The sequence below is a fragment of the Pinus tabuliformis genome, chromosome J (genome assembly GCF_031772625.1).
Source record: "Pinus tabuliformis cultivar Carrire ecotype Pingquan chromosome J, CPIR1, whole genome shotgun sequence".
In the NCBI taxonomy this organism is placed as follows: Eukaryota; Viridiplantae; Streptophyta; class Pinopsida; order Pinales; family Pinaceae; genus Pinus; species Pinus tabuliformis.
This window is the reverse complement of record NC_142295.1, coordinates 416,738,284-416,766,245: the sequence shown is the minus strand read 5'-3', so window position 1 is coordinate 416,766,245 and position 27,962 is coordinate 416,738,284. Positions and strand designations below refer to the sequence as shown.

The 27,962-nt window shown below is 37.3% G+C and overlaps 1 protein-coding gene across 1 annotated transcript in view; it reads left to right on the top strand.

Annotated features, from left to right (window-relative positions):
• The window catches only part of LOC149227604 (uncharacterized), a 40,633-nt gene extending 13,254 nt beyond the window's left edge, over positions 1–27,379 (top strand). Inside the window, exons 7-8 of the mRNA XM_089375540.1 lie at positions 26,881–26,952; positions 27,102–27,379. Of these exons, the coding sequence (XP_089231666.1) occupies positions 26,881–26,952; positions 27,102–27,255 (226 nt within the window). The 3' untranslated portion in view covers positions 27,256–27,379. The remainder of the gene's footprint in view (positions 1–26,880; positions 26,953–27,101) is intronic.
• The last annotated feature ends 583 nt before the right edge of the window (positions 27,380–27,962 follow it).

Sequence of the window (27,962 nt, the reverse complement as noted above, 5' to 3'; positions counted from 1 at the left end):
GGATTTAATTGTTTGCAAGTTTATGTCATGCTTACAAGGTTAAAACTCAAACAAGGTGAAGGAAAGCTGGTTGGAAGCCCCGAAGTTGGTTCAAGGGGAAGAAGAGAAAGGTTGCCACAATCTCCAACACTAGTTCAACCTCAAGTTGCAGTTGAGACTCTAGAGATCATGTCTCATGAAGGAGAACCTACAAACATGACAGAGGATGAGAAGACCTTCAGAAAGACTTTCTTTGATATGACAGAGATGGTGAAGGTCCTCTATGAAGAAAGGAATAGCAGATTGCAAGGAGAAAGATTCAAACCTCCCAACGGAAAAGGCTCTCAATGGAAAAGGAGGTAATGGGAATGGAGACAAACCTCCACCCTCTCCACCATCTTCTTCATCTTCTTCTTCACAAGCATCTTCACACTCTTCTACTAATACAACCCTTACTCATACTCATCAACATTCTTCAAAAGGAACTGTTAAATCACCTTTTCTAAAACTTGATGTGACATTCGAGTTGCCCACGTATAATCGTGAAGTGAATGCAGAGAAGATTGATAATTGGATTCATCAGTTGGAGGTCTATTGTAGGATTCAAAACCTTCAAGTGGATGACATAAAGATTCAGTTAGCTTCTTTGATAATGGAGGGTGCAACACTTGTATGGTGGGAATCAAAGACCTAAGAGGAGATTAAAAAACATGGTACGATCTCAATTTTTTGGAATGATTTCATTGCTACAATTAAAAGAAAATTATACCCCCCATCGTATATGTAGAAAGCCATCATGACTTGGCAGAACTTTAGACATATTAAAGGTCAAAATGTGCAAGATTACACCCAAGAATTCAGAAAAAAGGTCTCTGATGTTAGGTGTAGATTCGCAGTCACAAGACACTTTGCTGAAGTACATAGGGGTTTTACACAGTTACCTTAGGCATACTATCTTAATGTTTAATCCCAATAATCTAGATGATGTGTGTGTGCAAGCCACTCATCTTGAGGGAAGAGGGGAAAACACCTTAGAAGAAAGTAGTAAAAATCCATTTAAGGGTAAGGGAAAAGAAAAGGATTTCAAAGGAAAGGCAAAGAAAAATGCATCTATCAAAAAAGGAGAGAAAATTACATGCAAGCACTGTTCCAGAGAGGGTCATGATGAAGCTCACTGTTGGAAGCTTCATCCCAAAATGAAACCAAAAAGAAACAACAACAAGGAAAACAGAAGACAAATGCAACCACTCAACAGGGTTTGGGATCCAATTCAGGAGATGAAACTAAAATCACATCCATTGGGTTAAAAGGAAAAGAATCCATTGCTAGCACTAGTTCTTCAGACTCGCAAAACGAAACTCCAAATGAAAAGAGGAGAATAGAATTGTTTCACATAAGGGTGATATCAAAAAATAACAAGATTGATACACTGTTTGATAGCGGCTCTCAAGCCAATCTTATCGCTGAAAACATTGTCAAGAGTTTAAATCTAGAAACTGACCCACATCATAAATTGTATCCACTTGTATGTGTGCACGACAATGCGCAATTGTAGGTTACTAGAAAGTGTAAACCAAGATTCGCTATTACCACAAATTTCATAGATGAAGTGGAGCTCGACGTTGTGTTGTTAGATATTTGTGGCATGGTTTTGGGCAGCCCGTACATTTATGACAGAAAAGCTATTTTCCATCGACATGAAAATAAATATCATTTATTCAAAAATGGAGTAGAATATATTGTGAGAGCTCACAGTAAGAAATCAAATCTCTCACTTGTTAATGCAGGGCAGATGAAAACACTGGTGAATTCGAGCAAGAATTTCATGCTTCTCATGATCAAACCCAAAAATGATGTTGATAATGAAGATTTTAAAGGTTGTGATTCGAATTTGAAATCTAAATTGGTTGATGTAGTTAACCAATATCATGAAATATTTCAAGAACCAAAAGGATTACCTCCCAAGAGAGGAATCCAACATGAGATACAGTTGCAGCAGGATTGTCCTCTTCCTAACATAGGCATGTACAGGATGTCAGTGATGGAAAACGTAGAAATTAAGATGCAAATCCAAGAGTTGTTGAATAAAGGGATCATCAAACCATCTTCCTCGCCTTGTGGTTCACCTATTGTCTTGGTGCCAAAGAAGGATGGAACATGGTGCATGTGTGTGGACTTTCGCGCATTAAGCAAAATTACGGTAAATAACCGTTACCCACTGCCTCGAATAAATGATTTATCAGATCAATTGAAAGATGAAAAATATTTTACTAAGATGTACTTGAGAAGTGTCTACCATCAAATTAGAATAGCCGAAGGAGACATTTGGAAGACAACGTTCAAAACAAAATAGGGTTTGTTTGAATGGCTAGTTATGTTGTTTGGTTTATGTAATGCTCCTGCTACATTCATGTGTGTGATGAATGATGTGTTGAGGCCATTTCTTGATGAATTTTCCATAGTCTACTTAGATGAAATCTTAATTTTCAGTCAATCCCGTGCCGAACATGTCATGCATGTAAGAAAAGTACTTGATGTCTTGAAAAAAGAGCAATTGTATCTGAAGATGTCAAAGTGCGAGTTTGGAAAGACTTCTTTAGTTTACTTGGGTCATATTGTTGGAGGAGGTTAGTTGAAAATAGATCCCTCCAAGTTTGATGTCATTGTGAATTGGCCAAGGCCCAAGGCAGTTATAGAGGTAAGAAGTTTTCTGGGAGTAGCCCAATATTGGAGGAAATTCATTGCTAATTTTTCTCTTATAGTAGCCCCTTTGCATGCATTGACAAGCGTGAAAAGGTTTTTCAGTGAGGAGACAAACAACAAAAGGACTTTGATGCATTGAAGGAAAAGATCAATACAACCCCTGTAATCTCACTTCCAGACTTGAGACAATCATTTGAGATTCAGACAGATGCTAGTTACTACGCTATGGTTGCAATACTCATGCATCATGGTAAGCCTATATGTTTTCATTCGGAAACTTTTAATGGTGCAGTGATTAACTATCCTACATATGACAAGGAATTGTATGCATTGGTCCAAAGTGTGAAAAAATGGAAACATTACCTAATGGGTAAGGAAACAGTCATTCACACTGATCATCAGCCATTGCAATACTTGCAATCTCAATCAAAGTTGCAACAATCAAGGCACTTTCGATGGATGGGTTTTCTTCAACAATTCCACTTAGTAATCAGGTATAAGAAAAGTATCTACAATAAAGTTGTTGATATGCTTTCTAGGCCGATTGTTAGTGCAGCTTCTTTACTCGAGCATAATTATGTTTTACATGAAAGTTATATTGAGAAATATGCATTAGATAATGACTTTCAAGATGTCTATGCCATCTTGAGTCAAGGTAACCCAGTAGAGGAATTGGATTATCATTTGCATGATAACTTCTTGTACCATTTTGGAAAGCTTGTATTCCGCAAGGAGAAAGAGTTAACATCATAAGAGAGGCACATACTTATCTTATTGCTGGTCATTTCGGTGTAAATAAGACGGTGGCACATCTACATAGGTATTGTTATTGGCCTCGTATGCTTGAAAAGGTGTCTCATTTTATTAAGGGATGTTCATTATGTGCAATCAGTAAGCCTAGTAATAGGAAGTTAGGATTGTACACACCACTTCTGGTTCCTTCACGACCGTGGGAGAGTGTTTCTATGGATTTTGTAGGAGGTCTTCCATTATTCAAAAGAGGTAATGATTATTTGTATGTAGTTGTGGATAGGTTCAAAAAAATGTGTATTTTGATGCCATGTAAAAAACAAGTTACAATTGAACAAACTACTCAGTTATTCTTTCATAATGTTTGGGTGCATTTTGGACTACCCACATCCATTGTTAGTGATTGAGATTCTCGCTTTGTGGGGAATTTTTGGTCAAACTTGTGGGGATTCATGGACACCAAACTGAAAAAGATTACAACCTTTCATCCACAAATAGATGGTCAGATAAAATTGGGGAACAAAAAAGTGATACATATTCTGTGTGGATACTGCAGCAAGCATCCTAAGTTGTGGGATGAATAGTTGCACTATATTCAACATGCTTACAACCGAGCCAAACACTCTTCCACTCAAACTTCTCCATTTGAGGCATGAATGGCATACTTGACTAAATCTCCTTTGGATTTTATTTTTGGTAAAGATGTTGCTATTGAAGGCCATAGCGACATAGATAAAGCAATAAAGTTCATTGACCAGATATAATTAATATACCAAAAGGTTCAAGAACAGCTTGAGAAAATCCAATGCAAGTACAAAGAAATGCATGACAAGCATCGTCAAGATCACAAGTTAAAAGTTGGAGATGAAGTTTGGCTTCACATTAACAAAGAGAGGCTCCAAGGAGAAGCTGAAAAGCTCAAACCAATTGGATATGGTCCATTCAGAATTTTGGAAAAGATTGGTAATAATGCCTTTAGGTTGGATTTGCCTTCATATCTATAAATTTATGTTGTTGTTAATGTTGAGAATTTAAGGTTGTATGAGCCTCCCTTGATCGAAGGTCAAGGAGAGAATAATCAAATTCCATCTATTGAAGACTTTTCTCCATAATTCTTTGATGTGCTTCAACAAGACAATATACTTGACAAAAAAACAAGGACATCAAAAAGGGGAAGTATTCATTATCTTCGAATGGGTCTCAAAGGTACAATTCCTTCAAAAGCCAAATGGATAAAGGTTGGAAAGGTGAGGGAACTGTACCCTCATCTGCTGAACAATTGAAAGTGATCCTTTCATTAGGGAATTTTTGAGGTCTAAAATGGGCCTTCTAAGGAAATTATAAAATAATAGTGGAAATAATAAAATAAAATTAGATTACATCATCAAATTTTAGAGGGAAAAATACAAAACTATTTTTTCAACTCGTATTTTCAACCTATCTCCCCATGAGTTTACTCAAATTTCGAGCGGAAACACTCGTTGGATGCAAAATTTGATTGCTCATTCAAGGAGTACCCATGTTTCATACTTTTGATGGACCTTTCTACATGAAAATGGAGAAATACATGAAAAACATTATTGCAATCATGTTTTTTAATGTATTTCTCATTTTTCATGTAGTAGGGTGCATTGAAAGTATGCAATATGGGTACTCCTTGGATGAGGAATTAAATTTTGCATCCAACATGTACTCCCACTTGAAATTTGAGTAAAAACTTAGGGAGATAAGTTGAAAATACGAGTTGAAAAAGTACTTTTATTATTTTATTATTTTTTAATCTTTGTACTTTTTTACTCCAAAAATGGTGAATCATCACCCATGGTTGACATCATCATCTTGAATCCTACTGGTTCTTATAAAGTTTATTTTGGTTGTACATTTTTCTTAGGAGGCCCATTTTAGACTACAAAATTCCTCTGATATCGGGTCCAAAAGACTTCTAGTGGGGAGGAGTGATCAGGTGCTCAAAATTATGCTCAAAAATCAAAGTGTTATAATTTTGTTAAACTTAGCTTCAGATCAAAAATCTCGTCATTCTGATTCAAATGGTGCGAACGACACTCAAATCCAAGCTCATATGTAGAAGTTAGAGCAAGTCAAAGTTCATATTTGACTTGCTTACATGGCACGATTGGATGACGTGGTAGGTTCCATTAGCGAATTGGGAGGTGCCAAGTGGTAGGCCTCCATTGGACCCCTCATATCGCAAATCGTAGGTCGAAGGGGGATTATGTTAAAGAATCGCCCCCCAAGCAGGAAAGGGATTGTGATGCGATAAATCGCAATCACACATCAACGAATACCTTAAGGTGATGTGTACTAGTTGCAAACTCGACAGTGGTGTAGAATGTAAAACAGGAACAATGAAATCAAACAATGAAAATAGTAGTTTATGAAAGCAAGTGTAACGGGGCAAGGGGATTATTTATAATCGAGATTAGTTTACAGTTATGGGAAAGTCATTACTGATCGAGAAAATGGGTATTTAATGTAGAGGGAGAATAGTAACAAGAGGAATACGATAGTGGCAATGGATCGGTGGAAATGGATAGGGACACGTGGCATGCAATGGTTGGAAGTGGAAGGTGCATGAAAATATTACCATTGACACGGTATCAAGAGGCGCGGGAAACCAGACAGGTGGATTTCGAAGAGGGGGTGGTGGTAAGTGGTAATGAGTGAGGGGGGTGTGAAGTGTGGAGGTGGTGACACATAGTGGGGGAGGGGGCGGGGTCGCGCGGGTAAAACTTCTTTTCGCACCCCCCCCCCCTTCCGTTATCACATATCATAGCAAGGGGGTGTGAAATGGCTTCCCCGCCGTTGATCTGGGTGGGGAAGCGGATCACCATTCATTTGTATTTGAACTTTATCGCTTCATGACAAATTGCTTTTGTCATTTATTTACTTTGACTAAGGTATATTAATGTTTATTTGCACAAATTTAATCATCATTTTACAAGGTAATTAAATCCTAATTAAAACTTAATCCAACTTCGGCGCATTTATACTAGCAGTCATTATTTGCCTAATTCACTTGTAATCCTATTCTAATACAACTTTCGCCAAACTTTGAGCATATTAGGCCATTAATTTATTCTATTCTATCCTATCTTCTAGTGTTCGACCAAGATTAAATAGTTTGGTGGACTTATTCTCTAATCTAAAACATAAATTTAAATGATTTGATTAATATTAAACTGTATGATTCAAATCAGAAGAAAAGGTTGTGGCATGTAAACAAGTTGCACACAAAACCTTGATTTATTACAACGCAATTTATTTCTATGAAGTGGCATTTAAACAAGAACACTTAGACAAATTTTGATTTTCTTTTGATGAGGTTTTATTTCATCTCTTTTTTTATTTTCTATTTTTTCATATTTCCATTTTTTTTATTTATTTTTTTCATACCCTCTTTTATAAATAAAAACTAACTTATCAAAAATAAAGCATGTTACAACAAACCCAAGAAGAAACCAGAGCTAAAGAAGTAAGGAAGGTGATGACAAAAGAAGAGAGGGAGCCTTTATACATCAGAACAGAATTAGTGAGCCCCAAGGTTGTCATCAGTAACCACAACGTCATCTCCACTGATCCTAAATTGGCACCTCGGTATATGGAAACCCTTAGGATGTTGGGGATAGAAATTTTTGCATGCTGGCCAAAGAAGATGGCATGCTCTGCCTCAAAGTTTGCAAATTAGAGAGCATCGCTCTCCAGAAAGACTAAGGAATTCCTTAGAGAGAACCCCAATCTACAAAAGAATCATGCAAAGGTTGAAAATCAAGTGGGTATGACTCAAACTCAGTCCTCCCTTACTGTTGGGCCTACAGGTGAGAAGAGACCAGGTTGAAGAACAAAAGGAGTGGACAGACATAGTAGCAAATGCAAGTTTCTACCCACAGGAAGACACACCATCTGAGATGCCTTGGGATGTAAGAGAGGCCACCAAGGCCATGAATGAACTTCACATTAGTAGCTGAGTTTCTTAGAGGGTGAGAAACACCTTTAGCAAGGGGTGATGATGTGTCCCATCAATAGCTATATTTTGAGGTCCATTGTGCTATCCTCCAACCCTTAAAACTCTCATTTCTTCACATTAATTCACATTTTTAGCCATAATATGTTTAGTAGGAAGACTAAAGGGTGCTTGTCGTATTTCATGGCCTAATGTGATTAATATGTAGGAAAAAGAAGCATTTTTGGAGATATTTACTATGTAGGAGCTTGTTGGAGACATCTAGAGAGAAAATAGGGGGCTTGTCCACTAAACTAACTCTCCAACTTGACTTGAGATCAAATATTCCTCACCAACAACTCGAATTCACTAGAAGCTAAGGAACTCAAGTGTGTGTTAAGATCCAAAGGAACCAAATTCACCAATTCCGAGATTTTGGAGGGAAGCAATCCTTTCAAGGGAGTTATCGCTCAGCTACTTTTTGTATAAATAAACCTGCCTAAAGGCTCATTAGGATTCAAGTTTTTGTTATAGATAGGAGTATCTATTGAGAGGCTAGTGCTTGATATTGTTATTTTCATCTTTCATATGATATATATGACTCTTATTTTCTATCAATGAAAAGTTTATTGTTGACCTGCATCTGAGTTAACTTTAGAGGGTTGAAACCCTTGGGTTTGGGCCCAACCCAGAGGCTTTAGTCCCTCCGCTGTATTCTTTCATTGTTCTTGTTTAATCTGTTGAATTTATTTCCTTGTTTAAGTAGGAATTACATTACAAAAATTGTAGTTGTAGGTTTGACCACCACCTCTCTTGTGGGAAGTGGTTGGAAGATCTACAACAACAAACCAAAAACATGTGTTTATGATTTCATGGAAATTGCTAAGTGTTGGAGTGTAATTCTTCTGCATTCTTGGTTTCTGCAACTTAGAAGGTAGTAGCGTTGATTTGGAAAGTAGAGTAGGTATGTGTTGTAGGATAAGAGTAGATCTTAACAAAATTCAACTCATCTTTTCCACTTTTATTTAGTTTGTTGTAATATTGATCATTTAATTGCATGTACTTGATTAGTCTGCAGGGATTTCTGTTGACTTGCAGGGGTGGGCACACTCTTCCACATCCACCTATATCATTCCATATTTCTCTTAGACACCTCATATTGCTCTCAAACTCTGCCACCGAGATCACCTTTCTAGGGCCAATGAAGGACATCGTGGGCATAAATGTTTGTGCAAGATCGGCCTCCAAGGGGTACTACGCTTGGAAAAAGGGCTCCCACACCCTTCATTCACCTTCATTCACCTTACTTAACCTTCAATATACCATCCTTTCCCTCAGAAAGCTCTCAAACCCCCTCTTGTAGCAAAACATGGCCTCATGTAGCAATTCTTATAGAAGTGATGTAGCATTGCTTAAATCCAACCATATTTGTTCCAGACTTTGACCCTTGCATTTAATGGCCCCCATGCTTTGGTTTCATGATTGAGGAAGGCTCCAAGACCACTCCAACCCCATCCTTTCCTCACTGCAATCAGAAGACAGCCAGTAGAATTAGACTTAGTAATTTTAAATTCCATATTTGTGTTGAAGATTGAATTCCTCATTTTCAAGCAAGTTTCAATTAGATAGATGATATATGAAAATATACTATTGATTTTATTAGTGTTCAAGTAGAGTAGCATGGTTTACTTCTGCAACTAGACTAGTCTATTCCTTTCATGCAATTACAATTAGCCTTTACATTTAATGAATGGAATTTTCATTTTTGTAGTTAGAATCATGTTCATTTCCTTAATCAAGATATGCTTTCATAAGAAATTCTCTTTTTAGTTAGCTGAAGGAGTGGTCTCCAAATACCTTGATTTGATCTAAATATTGAGGGTGACATGAGTAGAACTTAACCTACTATGCATATAACATTGTCACCTATAATTTTGTACGAACCCTGGGTTGATAATTTAAGTTGATAGCCTTGGAAGTTTCAACATCCTTGATGCAATACCAAGGCTCATCAATCATGATGAAGAATATTATATAAAATTCCTCTTCCATAAATGCTCCATAAACATCACATATGTGGGAAAAGTGAGCCAATGAGGGTGGCATCTCCTCCAAAATAGTGTAATAATTCTCTAAATGTCGTGTCTTTTCACAACAAGGTGCAAAATATCACCAAAATTCCATGTATCATCAGAAGAAAGTTTCAACTCGTCATCCTTCATGCTAGATCTGCTGAAGTATAGAGACATTTCATCATAAAGGTGCAACATTCCATCATAAATGAAATTTCCTCAAGCAAATACAAAACATTATCAAGGAAAGTGGATCCATGACCTCTCTAAATATGTGTCTCAACATCATCAAGTGCAATGTCATCATGAGAAAGGATTTATCTACATCACCAAAGTTGGGCATCTCAAAAATTTATCATATCATCTTAAGGCCAAAACATGTTCTAAAGGGTATGCAATGTCCCGAATGGGGTGTGGAAGACGATCATCCATGCCTCGTAAAGCACAATGTCTTTACCATCAGAAAAAAGTAGAGGATACAAGAATCAAATGGGACCAATCAATATGTACACAAGAGCCATTGTAACATAAAAAATGGTTCATGATTAATGTAAAATCCATTAAGTAGATGTTATGAATTGGTTGATTTTACTAAAATCTTTGTTGTGATTGTCAGGTGGTTCAACAACCTAGTTCTTGGGCACCTACTCCACAAGTACCCAATCCCTCCAGAGAAGTATATTGTCACAAATAAATGAAGCGTTGAGACTCTTGGGCCTCATAGAAATAACATCATATGACACATGTCCCTAATCACCTACTACACTCAGGACATTAGATCATATTGTATTGGATTTGATGATCCTTCAGGATGACACACTTGGATCTAACATTCCCCTAGGATGTCCTTGACACTATTGGATGGATGGCAGTTGTTCCAGAGCCCATATGAGGATGGTTTCACCTTCAGAGACTAGGGATGGCTAGTTTCACATGAGAAACCCTCAATGTTGGAGTAGAGGAGGCCACTTTGAGCAGTTCTAGATCCATGGAGACCACTTTGTGGTGCCCCATCTAGATCTTGGGACCCCACAGGAGGTATTGAGGTGGATTTGAGGGCCAACCCTCAAATCACGGATATGACATACTTCTACATCATCTTGGACACCCCAATACACTTGGTCATGTGTTAAGTTATGGTATGTTCTATGCTTATAACTGTAGAGCCTCTACTCTACACCTACTTGTCTACCATTTTCCTCAGTTTTTCCTCATCTTTTCTTCACTTTTGCCTCATTTTCACTGTAAAACCACCCAGATCATTACATTAGGTGTCATTAAGCATGATCAAGTAAGTTTTGCTAATGGATGACTGTTTGTTTAGATTTTGACTTACTTGCAGGAATCCCGCAGCTGTCTGGCAATCCCGCAGCCATTCAGCGATCCCGCAGCCATCTGATGATCCTGCAGCCTTTTTGTTAAACTGAAGGTTCCACGTGTCAGTTTGCTAAATGAGCCACATGGGCATTTAGGTATCAACGTGCTCGAGGTTCCTGTGCCATTTGTTCAACCCTCCATGCCATCCGTACCGCTGGTCAAAATTGGTCAAGTTATGGTCAAATAAAGGCAGCTCAACGGTGATTGTAAGCTGTTATGTCACGTCAGCTCAAACGGTGACTTGTCCGCGTTTTGCAGGTGGTAGGGGACATGATCCAACATGGGATTCATTGCCCATGACGACAGAGCCTCCAGATCATCCACGCAGCCTTATGATGTGTCAATGAACCTTAAATACTCATTACAGTTAGTTGTTTTTTTAGTTATTAAGCTGTACGTGTAGACCATCCTTCGGATGCTTATATATACCTGCGTCTGCGTATGCTTACTTTACTTTTTAGTGGCTGTACTTTCTGAACTTGTGTTAATTTTAAGAGCTTTTGCAAACTCTATTTTTATAGTGCTATTCTAGCACTCTGTTTTGTATATTTCTGCAAATGGAGCAATAAGAATAGTGCCGTTTTGAAGCTTTCAGTTCCTTAAGTCTTCTTGTGGCTGAATGAGTAGAGGGCCCCTATTCATGTTAGCCTCTGTAAAGTATTTTATGTACAGCATTTCTTTATTTTCTCAATCAGCATTTCTTTAAACATGTATAGTTTGATTTATTTGATTTCTTTTCCTTCAAGCTGATCAGTATTGTTTCCTTGCAGATTTTTAGCCCGGGATTTGTTTTTATGTTTGTATTTGCTTTACAAACTAATGGTATTTGAAGTTGACAGGTTCAAGTTGCTGCCTTTGTTCTTATAGCTGATTTTTAGTTTTATTTCTCAAAGTTCTGCTAACACATGAATGATCTTTTATCATAAATTGCTATCTTTTAAGGATCAGAATACCACTAACTTGCAGTTGGCTTTGAGTGCTTTCTAGACTAATTTTTCACTACTTTCTAATCATACTTTGCATAGTACATATGGCAGAAGTAGAGAGTTAGAAAGAGCAAACGTTATCACTAGTCTTTAAAGTATATCTTTCTTATTTTTTATCACTTTTCTAATTCAACTTGAGCTACTTCTTAATCATACTTTACACAGCACTATGTGTTTGAAGTAGGGAGTTAGGGAGAGATCACCATTATCTTTGGTTTTAAAAGTGACTTTCTTTTCTTTTACTTGCAGCAGCATGAATGGTGTCTAGTGCCATTGGAAGTGGTTATTTGCTTTTAAGTTATTTTCAAGTTACTCGTTTCTTTCAAGCATTTACTTTCAAGCAAGTAGTTAGCAATCACTAATCACACACTCTCACTCATTTAGAATTCACTCCACACACACTATCACTCATCTGTTTATAAATCACCATTCCATTTTAGGAAGATAAGTTAACCACGACAACACCCCCAACGATAAAAAAAAAAAAACTCTAAGAGGTTGCTTAAGTACATATAGTACACCTTCACTTCATCAGCTTACGAGCCTCGGGTTGACAATTAATACTAGCAATTTAGATAACACTAAATTGACTAAACATTTTGGCGCTGTTGCCGGGGAAGTGAAATTAAGTAGCCATATTCTTAGAAAAAAAAAAAAAACATAAACTTTCAAGAAAAGAAGTTAATAGCCTATCTAAGTATGCTCTCCTCTTGCACTTTGAAGTGATCTGGAGGATCAGAAAGGAGAAAGTTATTGATTTAATAGTTTCTTGAGTATGCTCTCTTCTTGCACCTAGAGTGACCTGGAAGATCAGAAAAAGAACTATTTAACTTGACTTGAAGATAAAATAAAAAATGACATGCATAGAGCTAGAGATTCTAGGGGAAGGTTTTTAGCTAGAGCTCGAAGTTCAATTTTTACAAGTCCATTTGCTTCAAGAGATAGACAAGAGACACCTCCCTTATCTCCAACCGAAACTCCTAGTCCTAGAATTCCTGAAATTCAAGAGCCAAGAGTTGACTCTCCTACACCTTCTATTGAGTTTGAACCAGGAAGAGACTCTTCTCTTTCTCCTACAAGAAAACCAATTGTAATTGAGGAAATAGACTCACCTGAAGAAGAAGGAGAAATCTCTTCTCATTCACCCTTTGTAGAAGAACCAGAAGATTTTGAAATCCCTAGGAGAATCATCATGGCAGAGGAAGAAGGAGGTGGTAGAGGTAGAGGTAGAGGAGGAGGAGGAAATAACAATAATAATGGAGGAGGTAGAGGTCCCATTGGAGGAAATAGAGATGGGGATAACTCATTTGGGTTTCCCATTGTTAATGAGGATTCCCGAGCCACCATGAAAAACATATCACCATCCGTCCTCCCAAATTTTCATGGGTTAAGAACTGAGGACCCTGAAACATTCTTGTTTGAATTTGAAGTTGTGTGTCGAACCTATGACTATCTGGATGATACTCAGAAAATCAAACTGTTCCCATCAACATTAAAAGATCAAGCTTTGAAATGGTTCATGGGGTTACTTACTCAATCCATTAGGACTTGGGATGAAATGAAACAAACCTTTTTGGATAGGTATTTGGACTATTGTATGCCTACTAATCACAAGGATGAGGTTTTTAAAATGATGCAAAAAGAAGATGAGAGCTTAGAAGATTTACTTGAGAGATTTCAATATAACTTAAAAAGAGCAAAAATGAGTACCTTGGATGAAGAGACCTTAAAAGCCCTCTTATTAAAAGCCATTAGGGATGAATGGATAGATATCTTAAACATGATGGGGAAAGGGGATATTTCTCAACTTTCTCTCAATGATATAGCAGAACTTTGTATCCATCTCTCAAGGGGCAAATCAAAAACTCAAAAAGGGCCTAGAGATCCTTCTCTCCTTAGGGCAAATAAATCTGCAACAGGATCAGTGAGTAGGGCTGAAATCGGTAATATGCTAGATGAATTTAAAACTGACATTTTAGGGAGTCTTAGTGAACAAATTGATACCCTTAAGATTCAAAATAAACAAAAAGCAGAAGCCGAGGCTCTGACTATCTTTTGCCCGAAGTGTAGAAAGAAGCATGCTTTAAGGGAATGTCCCTTGGAAGCACAAGTTGTGGAAACCTGTGTAATTTGCTCAGAAACTCATGAGACCAAGGATTGTCCTTCAATCCCTGGGCTCAAAGCAGTCTTTCAAGAAGATCCAAGCACGCTTGAATCTCTTTGTCTTGTTGCAAGAAGACCTTGGCAGGGGCAGCAAAATCAAGGGTTTAACAACTCTATGAATTTCCAAATCCTTGGCAACAACCTTGGTCACAACCACAAAATCCTTTCCAAGCATGGTTGCAAAGCATGCAAATGCAAAATCCTTATGGGAGATTTGCCCAATTCTATCAATATCCTCAATCCTTTCAGAATCAGCAAGCTCCCCAACTTCCAAATCAAGGTCAACAATTGTCATTGACATTCCCTCAACAACAACAACAACCTCCTCCACAAAATCAAAATTCTCAACTCTTGTTACAATCTCAACAGAGGCCAAATCAACTTCCTTCTCAGCCTCAACCAAACCCCAATAATAGGAATCCTCAAAATGCTTATGTGATGGAAGGTCAACCACTCATGGAAGGTCAACCATTCCCTACCTATATGGTTGTTCCTCTCAATGAGGTACAACTCAGATCAGGTAGAATCCTAGACCAACCTTCTACAAGTGCTCGACAACCCAGCATTTTCGAGGAAGAATCTCTCAAAGTCAATAAGGGTTCTGAAGCATCCCTTCAAAACCCAAGCATTCAAGAAAAAGAAAAAGAATCAACTCCCATAGTTGAGCAACCTACATCTTCAACTACACCTCCTTTCCCTGAAAGGTTACAAATCGACAAGGGGGTGGAAAAACAAATTTGGTTCCCTGACTATGACTTTCTAGATGAATTGAAAAATGTCTGTATCAAGATTCCCTTGTTAACAGCCATTAAGGAAATTCCCATCCTAGCAAAGACAATAAAGGAGTTGAGTTTGAAAAAAACAGGAAAGAAAACCAGAGATACCAAAAGGATACATCTAGTTGGAAAAATTGCAGACATTATGATGGGTAAGATTACCATGCAAAAGTATGTGGATCCCGGTAGCCCTATTGTTAAAACTCATATTAATGGGGTTGAAATCCCAAATACTTTGATTGACTTAGGAGCCGCTATCAACATCATGAGTAGACAGACCATGGATCAGTTAAAGCTTCCTAACCTTCTCTTTACGCCTACTTTGCTGCAACTTGCAGATAGATCAATCATCAAACCTGATGGTGTATTGGAAGATATTCCAGTCTCACTAGACTCTTGGGAGTATCCAGTTGATTTTATGATTTTAACTCCCAAGAACAATCTAGGAGGACATCCTCTTATTTTAGGAAGACCTTGGCTGGCCACAGCTGATGCTTTCATAAGTTGTAGGTCTGAGGACATGTATATATCAGATGGTAATTCTACCAAGAAATTCAACTTGTATCCTCCCGCAAAGGCAATAACAGAAATAGGAGAAGATGAGTGGGTCAATGATGAGGATACTTTTCAACCTGTTCTAACCATCTCTGAGATTAGTGAGGACAGTCAAATTCTAAATACATTAGAAAATTTTGAAACACCTTTAGAATATGACTCTACACAGTTTCAGTTAGATGCAGACATTGAATATCTCTCCTCTAGACAGATGTCTCTCTTCTGAATGGAAGAGTTTGGTAGTTCTACAGTTGAAATCTTTCCAGTAAAAACATTGAACATTAACAAGAACTTGGAAAGACCACAACAAGAAGAATTAACTAAACTGTTGCAAAAACATTCCACTGCCTTTGCATGGGAATACACTGACATGAAAGGAATCGACCCTAAGACTTGTATTCATCACATTTATATTGAAGAAAATAGCAAACCTATTAGGCAGCCACAAAGACGGATGAATCCAAATCTTAGGGAAATTGTGAAAGAAGAACTTCAGAAATTGCTCAAGGTAAACTTCATTTACCCCATTTCAGATAGCCAATGGGTTTCTCCCTTGGTTATAGTGCCCAAAAAGAATGGTAAATGGAGAGTTTGCATTGACTATCGAGAATTGAACAATGCAACCTTAAAGGATCATTTCCCTCTACCTTTTATTGATCAGGTACTAGACACTTTAGCAGGTAAAAAGTATTTCTCATTCTTGGATGGTTTTAGTGGTTACAATCAGATTCAGGTAGCACCTGAAGATCAAGACAAAACCACCTTTACTTGTCCGTGGGGAACTTTCGCCTACCGAGTACTCCCTTTTGGATTATGCAATGCACCCGCTACATTTCAAAGGGCTGTACTAGGAATCTTCTCAGATCTGATTCATGATTGTGTAGAGGTATACATGGACGATTTCACAGTTTATGGTAATACATTTGAAGAAGCTTTGGCAAATTTAGAAAAAGTACTGGTAAGATGTAAGGAAACAAATCTTTCTTTAAGTCATGAAAAGTGTTTTATGATGTTTACTGAAGGGATTGTTTTAGGACATCATATTTCAGGAGATGGAATCAAAGTTGATAGATCTAAAGTCGAAGTCATCTCTAAGTTACCTGTTCCAAATTGCCAAAGAGATGTTAGAAGTTTTCTTGGGTTTACTGGTTATTACAGAAGATTTATTGAAAACTTCACTAAGATAGCATCCCCTCTTTTCAAACTACTTACTAAGGATTGTGAATTTAAGTGGGATCCTGAATGTCAATCTGCCTTTGAAGCTTTAAAGACTAGAATATCTGAAGCACCCATTCTAAGGGGTCCAAATTGGAAACTCCCTTTCCACATTTCTACTGATGCTTCAGATACAGCTTTAGGAGCTGTTTTGGGACAAAAGGATTTGATCCCTTATGCCATTTATTACACAAGTAAGAATTTGACTCCTACTGAGTTAAATTACACTGTTACTGAAAAGGAATTTCTAGCCGTTGTTCATGCTATAAACAAGTTTAGACATTATATAACCGGCTATGAAACCTTTGTCCATACTGATCACTCTGCCATTAGATACCTCATGAATAAACCAATCACTAATGGTAGAGTTACAAGATGGCTTTTGCTTTTACAAGAATTCAACATAACTGTGTTAGATCGACCAGGTAAACAGAACACAGTAGCTGATTTCTTGTCTAGAATTCAAAACACTAATGAGGATTCTCCTGTAGAGGATAAATTTCCAGATGAGTATTTGTTTGCAGTAACTACCAAAACTCCTTGGTACGCTGATATTGCTAATTATTTAGTTACTGGAAAGTTACCTTTACATTTATTTCCTAATGAGAAAAGGAAAATCATTCAGGAGAGTTCACATTATTCTTGGATTTCTAATGAATTGTTCAAGACAGGGCCAAATTTTATGATCAGAAGATGTGTACGGGAGGATGAAATGCCTGACATCCTTAAGGCATGTCATGACGAACCTTGTGGCGGACACTTTGCTGATAAGAGGACAGCCTATAAAATCCTTTCTTTAGGATATTATTGGTCTTCTCTCTTTAAGGATGCAAAGCAATATGTTAGAAGGTGTGACAGTTGTCAGAGAGTTGGAAGACCAACTCTTTCAAATGAAATGCCACTACAGCCACAGGTATGCATCGAACCCTTCGAGAAATGGGCTCTAGATTTTGTTGGACCAATTAATCCGCCATCCAAGCAAAAGAGATATATATTGGTTTGTACTGATTATGTTACTAAGTGGGTAGAAGCTAAAGCATTAACTTCTGCTACTGAAAATTCAGTTGTTCAATTTCTTTTTGAGGATATTTTCACTCGTTTTGGTGTCCCAAGAGAAATTGTAACAGATCAGGGGAGCCAATTTACATCAAGGATGATGGAGAAGCTGATGGAGGAGTATAAGATCAAGCATCAAACATCTACTCCATACCATCCGCAAGCGAATGGTCAAGTAGAATCTACAAATAAAGTTCTTGAAAGCATCATCACAAAGACTGTTCATCTTCATAGAAGAGATTGGGCAGAAAGGCTTCCTGAAGCCTTATGGGCCTATAGAACTACGTGGAGGAACACCACAGGACATTCTCCCTATGAACTTGTTTATGGGAAGGAAGTCCTGTTCCCCATTGAGTTCCAAATCAAGACCTTCAAGACAACAGTTCAATTGGGGATGAGCTTATCAGAAGCCTAGAAGCACAGAATGGACCAGTTAAATGAACTAGATGAAATGAGACAAGATGCAATTCTAAGGACCGATTTAGTTCAGCACCAAAGAATTAAATGGCATGATCGACATATCAAAGAAAAGAAGTTTCAAAAGGGTGATTGGGCACTCTTGTTTGATTCCAAATTTAAGGACTTCAAGGGAAAATTTCAAACTCATTGGCTTGGGCCATATGAGATTGATGAAGTCTTTAATAATGGAGCAGTTAGAGTGAAGACTATTGATGAACTTCAAACTCCCTTTATTGTGAATGGCCACCGGTTGAAAGTTTACCACAAGCCACTCTCAAAAGAGGAGTTTGTTAAGTTGTTCCAAGGCGATTCTGAAATAAGGCTGGTGGAGAAGAATTCTTCTCCTCCATTAGCCTAATCTCTGTTTCTTTCAATTTCAGTTCAATAAATTAAAAAAAAAAAAAAAAAAAAAAAGAAAAAATAATAAATGTATGAGCCTGAAAACCAATCTCTGATTGGCAGTCTCATACAGAAAACCTGAGGTGAAAATCAGGGTCACCTGACACCTCATGTTTTCCAAAAAAAAATCTCTCTCTCTTTTTCATTTCACTTCGCCATTCCATTTCACCATCTCATTCCATCTAACCATTTTCACTTCACCTCACTGCTTTCCACCCATTCATCCATTCATTCCATTTTATTTCATTAATAAAAGTTTTTTTCAGACAACTAAGGTTATTTTGTGCAGCTGGAGGACACTACTGCAGTTCCCGCAGCTATTTGGCAATTCTGCAGCCGTTTAGCCGTTCCGCAGCTCCTCTGCACCTGCACAAAGAAACACAGTCTGTTTGAGAAATTTTTCACAGTTCAGAAATCACCAATAACAAGGAGGAAAGAATCATGTAATAACAATGAGTTAACAAAGGGTTAATGGCAAATCATTAGAAGGCAAACCAAACACGGATCTGAGGTATGTTTTAATCTTAAACTTGCAGTTATTTTCATTACGCAAAGTTTGCTGGGTCATGTCTTTTTGCCACTAATTGTAATGATTATCCATTTTCCCTACCATGCGACCATATACCATGCATATCTCTCAAGCCATCAGTTTTTGATTATCACGATTTTGGAAATAATTTACGGCTGCTTCTGTCATTAAGGCTTTCGTACCCTAATGACGTAACCTAATGTACTACGACTCTCTAAATCCTCATTCCGCAGCCATGTGTAAATCTACCGCCGAAATCTAAGGATCTAGCCGTTCCTATTCATTATTTTGAAACCCTCCTACGCTCATAACACTTCACTTCACGCTGTTCCATTCTCTCATTTCCTTCATTTCGTTCCACTCACTACGCTGTCTCCATAAACCATACTCTGTTTTTTTTCTCTGAGAAACAGTGAATACACACAACCAGTGAACGTATGTTACGGTTGTATTACGACTGTCAAGCCACCGTTCCACTGTGTTAAAGCTGCAATTCACCATTTCATTGTGTTCAAGCCGTGAATTCACCGTGTCTAAGGCTATTGTTGCAGCCATACAACCTCCTCTCCATAAAATTCTGGAACAGAGCCGAGAAATTACTGTGTAAAGCCACCATTGAAGTCGTGTTTTAGAACAGGAGACGTGGAGTCAATGGGGAAACTTTTAAGGGCTGAACCAGAAGGTTCAAAATTCCTGGAAGCATACCCTCAAGTTGAGGAGGCATTGCAGAGAGCCAACTGGCTACAGTGCATCAAGAAATTTAAAGGCTATCACAAGGAAGTTACTAAGGCCTTTGCAAGATCATTCAGAGATAAAGACAGTCAAGTGGAGGTGGGTGATTTAACGTTTACAGTCTCAGAGGGCAGCATAGCACAAGCTACATCTCTCCCACAAACCGGTGAAAGGTGGTTTGAGAACCGGTCAGTTCAAGATCAACAATGGAAGCAGATTTTTAAAAACCCAGGTATGGATACAAGTGTCTTCACAAAAGGAATTCTTGTCTCTCATGTTAAGGAAGAATGGAAAATTTTACTGTTGTTAGTGCAAAAAGTTTTTCACGTGTGAAGGGAGATTTGGGGTATTATACGTTTATCATGGTAAAATTATGCTGCAATTTCAAGGAGAACATGATATAAATCTTCCCTACTTTCTATTCCAAAGCCTTAGAAAAATGTGTTCCATGGCCCAAAGGAATCCACGAAGCATTGAAGCATATCTCTGTCATCATAGTCTTATTAAGTTGTTAGTGGAGGAACAATTAAAAACAAAACGAGACACATGGGAGAAATTTCTTGTAAGAAATCATTTTGAAGAACCTGGAGAGACCTCTGTACCTAGGAAAAGTAGGAGAAAAAGAAAAGAGGATACTGATACCCCTGAAACTGATATCTTAGAGGGAACTGTCCAAGGACAGATTGAAGAGGAAACTGAAATACATCAGTCTGAACATGAGATGGAGCCTGAACCTACTGTGGACAGTGATCTAATAGCTCAAGAGATTACCACACAAACCCTCTCAGAACTTGCCCGAGAAGCTGCCCAGAAGATAAAAGAAAATAAGAAGAAACAAAAGCAAGACAAGGGAAAATCCATAGTTCAAGAAATTTATCAAACTCCAGAGACTTCTAATGAGGAAGATAGTCAACCCTTGGCACAAAGGCTGGCCAAACTCCATGCAAAAACTGCCCTTTCTAAGGAAATAAAAGTGCAGAAACCAAGGAAAAAGGCACAAAAAGAAACACAGAGTGTTACCAATGTAAGAAGGAGCAACAGATTGCAGAATAAAGGGAGAGCCACAAGGACACTTTTCATTGATCTAAGCACACCTGAGAAGGGTGCTATAAAATCAGACCTTGAGGATAGTCCACAACGTGATGCAGCTACTCCTCCAAGGGAGGACAGTCCATTTCAGCCGGAGTTTGAAACTGAAATTGAGCATGAACACAATCCAAGGAAGTCACCAATTGTTGACCCAGTTCAGCAAGAGGTGTACAACTATTTTGAAACATTGGAGCAGAACACTGCTGGCCCAAGTAATATCATACCTCATGAGCAGCAAATAGACATACTCAAACAAGAGATCTATGAACTTGAGGTGCTAAACCGCCACATTAAGCAGAAAAATGAAGAAATGAAGCAGCAAGCTGATATTGCCAAAGCAATCCAAGATAACACCATGCTTCACATGGGCATGTGGCAGAAGAAAAACAACAGACTCAAGAAGAAATGTAGAAGGCTAAACAGAGCCTTAATCAATTTGAAATTCAGATGCATGTTCAAGAGACCAAAAGTTAATGTTTCCACACAGAGAAAGAAGAGGAGATTGGATGTCTTAGCAGAGGCATCCCAGCAGGTGGATTGAGCTGTGTTTTCATTGCATGAGGACATGCAATACCCTCGTAGTGGGGGTATGTAGAGCCTCTACTCTACACCTACTTGTCTACCATTTTCCTCAGTTTTTCCTCATCTTTTCTTCACTTTTGCCTCATTTTCACTGTAAAACCACCCAGATCATTACATTAGGTGTCATTAAGCATGATCAAGTAAGTTTTGCTAATGGATGACTGTTTGTTTAGATTTTGACTTACTTGCAGGAATCCCGCAGCTGTCTGGCAATCCCGCAGCCATTCAGCGATCCCGCAGCCATCTGATGATCCTGCAGCCTTTTTGTTAAACTGAAGGTTCCACGTGTCAGTTTGCTAAATGAGCCACATGGGCACTTAGGTATCAACGTGCTCGAGGTTCCTGTGCCATTTGTTCAACCATCCATGCCATCCGTACCGCTGGTCAAAACTGGTCAAGTTATGGTCAAATAAAGGCAGCTCAATGGTGATTGTAAGCTGTTATGTCACGTCAGCTCAAACGGTGACTTGTCCGCGTTTTGCAGGTGGTAGGGGACATGATCCAACATGGGATTCATTGCCCATGACGACAGAGCCTCCAGATCATCCACGCAGCCTTATGATGTGTCAATGAACCTTAAATACGCATTACAGTTAGTTGTTTTTTTAGTTATTAGCTGTACGTGTAGACCATCCTTCAGATGCTTATATATACCTGCGTCTGCGTACGCTTACTTTACTTTTTAGTGGCTGTACTTTCTGAACTTGTGTTAATTTTAAGAGCTTTTGCAAACTCTGTTTTTATAGTGCTATTCTAGCACTCTGTTTTGTATATTTCTGCAAATGGAGCAATAAGAATAGTGCTGTTTTGAAGCTTTCAGTTCCTTAAGTCTTCTTGTGGCTGAATGAGTAGAAGGCCCCTATTCATGTTAGCCTCTGTAAAGTATTTTATGTACAACATTTCTTTATTTTCTCAATCAGCATTTCTTTAAACATGTATAGTTTGATTTATTTGATTTCTTTTCCTTCAAGCTGATCAGTATTGTTTCCTTGCAGATTTTTAGCCCGGGATTTGTTTTTATGTTTGTATTTGCTTTACAAACTAATGGTATTTGAAGTTGACAGGTTCAAGTTGCTGCCTTTGTTCTTATAGCTGATTTTTAGTTTTATTTCTCAAAGTTCTGCTAACACATGAATGATCTTTTATCATAAATTGCTATCTTTTAAGGATCAGAATACCACTAACTTGCAGTTGGCTTTGAGTGCTTTCTAGACTAATTTTTCACTACTTTCTAATCATACTTTGCATAGTACATATGGCAGAAGTAGAGAGTTAGAAAGAGCAAACGTTATCACTAGTCTTTAAAGTATATTTTTCTTATTTTTTATCACTTTTCTAATTCAACTTGAGCTACTTCTTAATCATACTTTACACAGCACTATGTGTTTGAAGTAGGGAGTTAGGGAGAGATCATCATTATCTTTGGTTTTAAAAGTGACTTTCTTTTCTTTTACTTGCAGCAGCATGAATGGTGTCTAGTGCCATTGGAAGTGGTTATTTGCTTTTAAGTTATTTTCAAGTTACTTGTTTCTTTCAAGCATTTACTTTCAAGCAAGTAGTTAGCAATCACTAATCACACACTCTCACTCATTTAGAATTCACTCCACACACACTATCACTCATCTGTTTATAAATCACCATTCCATTTTAGGAAGATAAGTTAACCACGACAACACCCCCAACGATAAAAAAAAAAAACTCTAAGAGGTTGCTTAAGTACATATAGTACACCTTCACTTCATCAGCTTACGAGCCCCGGGTTGACAATTAATACTAGCAATTTAGATAACACTAAATTGACTAAACAATAACAGTTTACTTCTTTTTCTTATTATATTCCACTGATTAGCAATCACATGTACATAAAGTAAAGTGCAGATAGAACATTAAACGATCGACAGAAAACAAGCCAAGACAAGAGACACAAGATGTGGCGGCTAGCCAGGGACAAACCCCACAATGTGTGGGGAAACCCTTTGATCAAATCTTCTTTTATCTTCAATAATTCAGCAGAGAGAAATAGTACAATAAATCTGATTCATATCAGTAGTAGCAAACCCTAGATCAGTAGCATCAGCATTAGCGGCTTCATTATCAAACTAGGGCAGACGATATCTCACAAACCGATCGTCGGATTGACTTCATTCCACCACCAAAAGTTTCGGCTTCCAGAGGAGGTTTAGATGAACCTACAACGCAGTTCAGATGAGGAGATCTTCTAGGCCACGCAAGTCAATCTTTACTTCTGCAGTTGCAGCTTCAGTTTCAACAGTTTTTGGCTTCAAACTAGGGCAGTCGATATCTTGCAAACCGTTCGTCGGATTGACTTCATTCCACCACCAAAAGTTGCGGCTTTCAAAGGAGGTTCAGATGAACCTACAGCGCAGTTCCAAAGAGGAGATCTTCTAGGCCACACAAGTCAATCTTTACTTCTGCAGTTGCAACTTCAAATTCAACAGCTTCCGGCTTCACATGTGTGAGAGAGAGAGACCCATTTCAGCGCTGTAGAGAAGAGACTCATATCTTCGCAGTAGAGAGAGAGAGATGTGATGAGATGAGTTAGTCCAAATGAGGAAAAGTCCTCTTATATTTATACACAACGTTGGTGGGTGAATAGATGCGACTGTTGGGCTTCTGAGCCTACATGAGTTGTAGGTCGGCTTGAAAATAATTCCATAATCAAAATAAATTCATATCTCCATGAATACTTATCGGAATTGGATGATCTTTATATCAATCCTACACCTCTCGACGAGAGGAATCTAATAAAAATATTATTATCCATGAATAAGATGACCCACATGAAGTTTTGCCCTGGTTGCCAATTTTAACAACATGCCATTTAGAGCACATTTATTGCATGACATCAACCCTAGAGAGATAGCAACTCACACCTAGGGGTTAATTAAGGCATATTTGTGAAAATCTAGTGGGTTGGATTGTAACCCAAATTATTTTGTCATCAAACTTGTTTTTAGGGGATTTGTGGGCTAATTAATGTTATCCTCATATAAATAGAGGAGAGGGTCATTCTATTTCATCATGATCACTTGTGACTTGATTTCGACCTCGTTGAGGATTTTGGCCTAGCTTGTATCTTGTGGAGATGTGATTCTATAGATCATTTTTGTCTATTGGAGCTATTTCTCGGCATTGGAGATGTTGTCTTGGAGCAATAAATAATTGTTCATGCCTTTTCTCTTGTAAATGAACCCTATACTTGATAAATTTTTGATCTTATGTTTAATGTATGGAATGTATTGATTATATATGGTTTTCTATTGTGCCATTTATTCTTGAAGATAAATTGTATATAATATAGATATCATCATTGTATACATTACTCATGTATGAAATGTGAATGGTGATCCCCTTAGTGAAACTTTAAACTAGCTCTCCAAGTGACCTTGATCCCTCACAAAGATAATAGTTGGGATTTTGATCTAGAGCATCAAAATTCCCTTACTCCTTCATAAAATCTAGCCAATACTTCAACTCCATACACTCCATCATCCCGAGGACTAGGAACTGGCCTTGTCAAATTGGTGATCACATGTAATTGCATCCCTAAACTAAATTTCGCTCTCTTATTTCTGATTTTGGCACTCTTAAGGATAAGTCGTCATCTAGGGCTTGCTGTGAATTGGTTTAGAAGGAGAATTTTGGCTTGTGGAGAGATTCAACATGGAGGGAAGAGTTGATTGCCTCAAAATCATCTTCCTTTAATGGACAATTTTTACATTTCAAGGCTTAATTCTCTTGCTTAGGAAAACCCTAGTTTGCAAAGCTTCAACTTGAAGGCTTATTGAAGGTTCCTTTTTCCGTTTTCTTTCTAGTATTCATTGTGGGGAAACCTTTTCTTAGCCTATTGACTCTAGGATAATACATTTGTCTTGCTAGCTCTCAAGCCCTTGGTGAATTGAGTCCTAATTTGGTCTTGATAGAGGATGTGAGTTCCCCTTTTCTTGCTTAATGAGCTTTGTCCTTAAGAAGAGTCATCCTCTTTAAGCCACTTGTCACCTTGAACCTAGCATATCTTTCATAGGTGACCTTTCTAATGTGAAACCTCTCATTGGTGAAAGTCCATAAAGAGTAGAGGGTAGTGGCTGTGGTGTTAGTGGGTCACACCTCCATTGTTGTCACTTAGTCTAGTGTTTTGTCTTATAGGGTGCCCCTTTAGAAGACCTGCTAGATTTTGAGGCAATAGGTTGCATTAGAAGATGGAAGTTAGTGTGCAAGAAAAAAGGATGTTGATTTCCTTGATAAAATAATTCCTAAAGCCTAATACTAAAAGCATGCCAAGAACGAAGAAAAAAATGTTTTAATTGCCTTAATATAATATTTCTTAAAACCTAGTACTGAAAGCATGCCAAGAATGAATGGTTCCTTGACTTTAGCTTAGGCATAATAAGTTGATTTATATTGTTAGTACCTTAGCTAAAATATTATTTCTACTAACATAGATTGACAATGCTTCTTGAATTCCATTATTATATCAAACATATCGAAAGCCGAGTTCTATTAATAATATTTAGTCGGGGGAGAGTATAATTATATTTTTCTTCCTATCGTTTTAGTTCACATTATATAATTGGTTCTTATCTTTTGACAACTTCATTCCTTATATTTGTTGCTTTATGGTCTCTACTTTTTCTTTTATAAGAAATTCCATGAATGGATGGACTTGTTTTCTTGATCATATGTTATCACCTTTCTATTATATGTCTTTCCGATCTGGTATGATCATATACATTCGAATTTCCTCTAGTCCACTTTCTCTACATTGTTTTGGATTTTTCTTATGGGAGGTACCTTAGATGATAACCATGATGATAAGCATAATACGAAGAAATTCAGAGCTTTATGGATGTAATAAAACACCAATCCATAGAATCCAATCGTAAATTACCATGTACAATCTTTGGGTGGTAGCAAATTTACAAATTTAGATTTTATGGAAGTAGTCCAGCATTCTATATAAGGATGTTTATTATGTAAAGCTCTATATCTGTTCCTGGTATATTTACTGTAAATTTTTGTATTTATAGTGATATAATCGACTTAACCCAATGAATGGAAAATGAAATGTTCCTTGTCCACTCTCAAAGGCATAACCAATGCAATTCTATTACATGTAATGAGGCATCCATTTAAGATATATTTCACAAGAATAAGAAATGTTTTAATGAAGATCACTGGATCAGGTCATTGTCATTCCGAAGATATATTTCCTATTACTTGGAAAGTGAGTCACTTGATTGGGTTATTGTTAATATAAGTTACTTGAATGCCTATATTTGGTGCATCAATGATTAGTGACTTGCCAACAGATTCCTATTTTTGTATTGTGATTACTGTTAGATGCTCGGTGGGGAGGGAATCAAAATTTATCCAAATTATGCCTTGTGCTTGTCACACACTTATCATTAGACAGATGGCTAGAAATCATTCCAAATATTCCTAAGTTGAAATTGTGTTCTCTATTTTTACCAAACAGGTACATTGATAGTGCAGGAGTAAGTGGAGAGATACCATCCTCCTTTCGAAATCTTAAAAGCTTGAAAATTTTGTGAGTTTTCGTTGCTACTATTCTCGATAGTAGTAGTCTGTTTTTTTTTTGGTACAGACCAAAATGAGTTTCATGCATTGGAAAATTGCTATGAAATATATATTAAGACGATTGTATTTGGATAACACTTTTTTGGTTTTGTGATCCAGATGGGCTTCTGATAATCAATTCACTGGAGGAATACCGGACTTCATTGGAAGTTGGAAGAACCTTACTGATCTGTATGTGTGTTTTCACTGTGTAATTCTTACTGATCTGTATGTGTGTTTTCACTCTGTAATTGAGTTGATCTATGGTATTTGAAAATTCATAATGTATATAGATATACATATGCTCGATACAAATTTAATTGTTTCCGTGCAAGTTTTTGGATTTCATTCAACTTAATGTTCATATTACTAGAAAGTTAGCCTTGTAAATTGCTGCAACATAAGCAGACATATGAAAGAGGTTTGCAGGAGATAATCCCTATTCTAGGATGCTTTGGGTATTAATAAATTTTCGTATAGAAAACAGTTGACAGATTTGTTGTTATTGTTAGGATAATAGAAACTTTTGGAGAAACATGAGAGAATTGGGCATACTAACACTACCTGATTGGATGTTTCAAGGATCATTTATTTTAGGAATTTTAAGGTAAAAAATGAGTCTCAAAACAAAATTTGTATTAACAAAATCAGATTTAAAATAACCAATAAGATTCAAGAAGATATGGCATCTTTCATTCATGTATAAATATTTTGGAAGGGAAAAAAATATTAAGAGAATTTTGATTTAAAAATGGGTCTCAAAACAAAAAATAAATTAACAAAATTAAATTTAAGAGAACAAATAATATTAAGGATGATGATGTCATCCTTAGGGGTAAATATTTAGGGAGGAAAAGTTGAAAACTTTTTTTCTTTATTGTATTTTTGGATTATCTCTATAGGTTTACTCAAATGTTGAATGTAGGGCTTGTCGGATTGAGTTCCATATCCAACGATTACCCATTAAGAATACTTTTGACT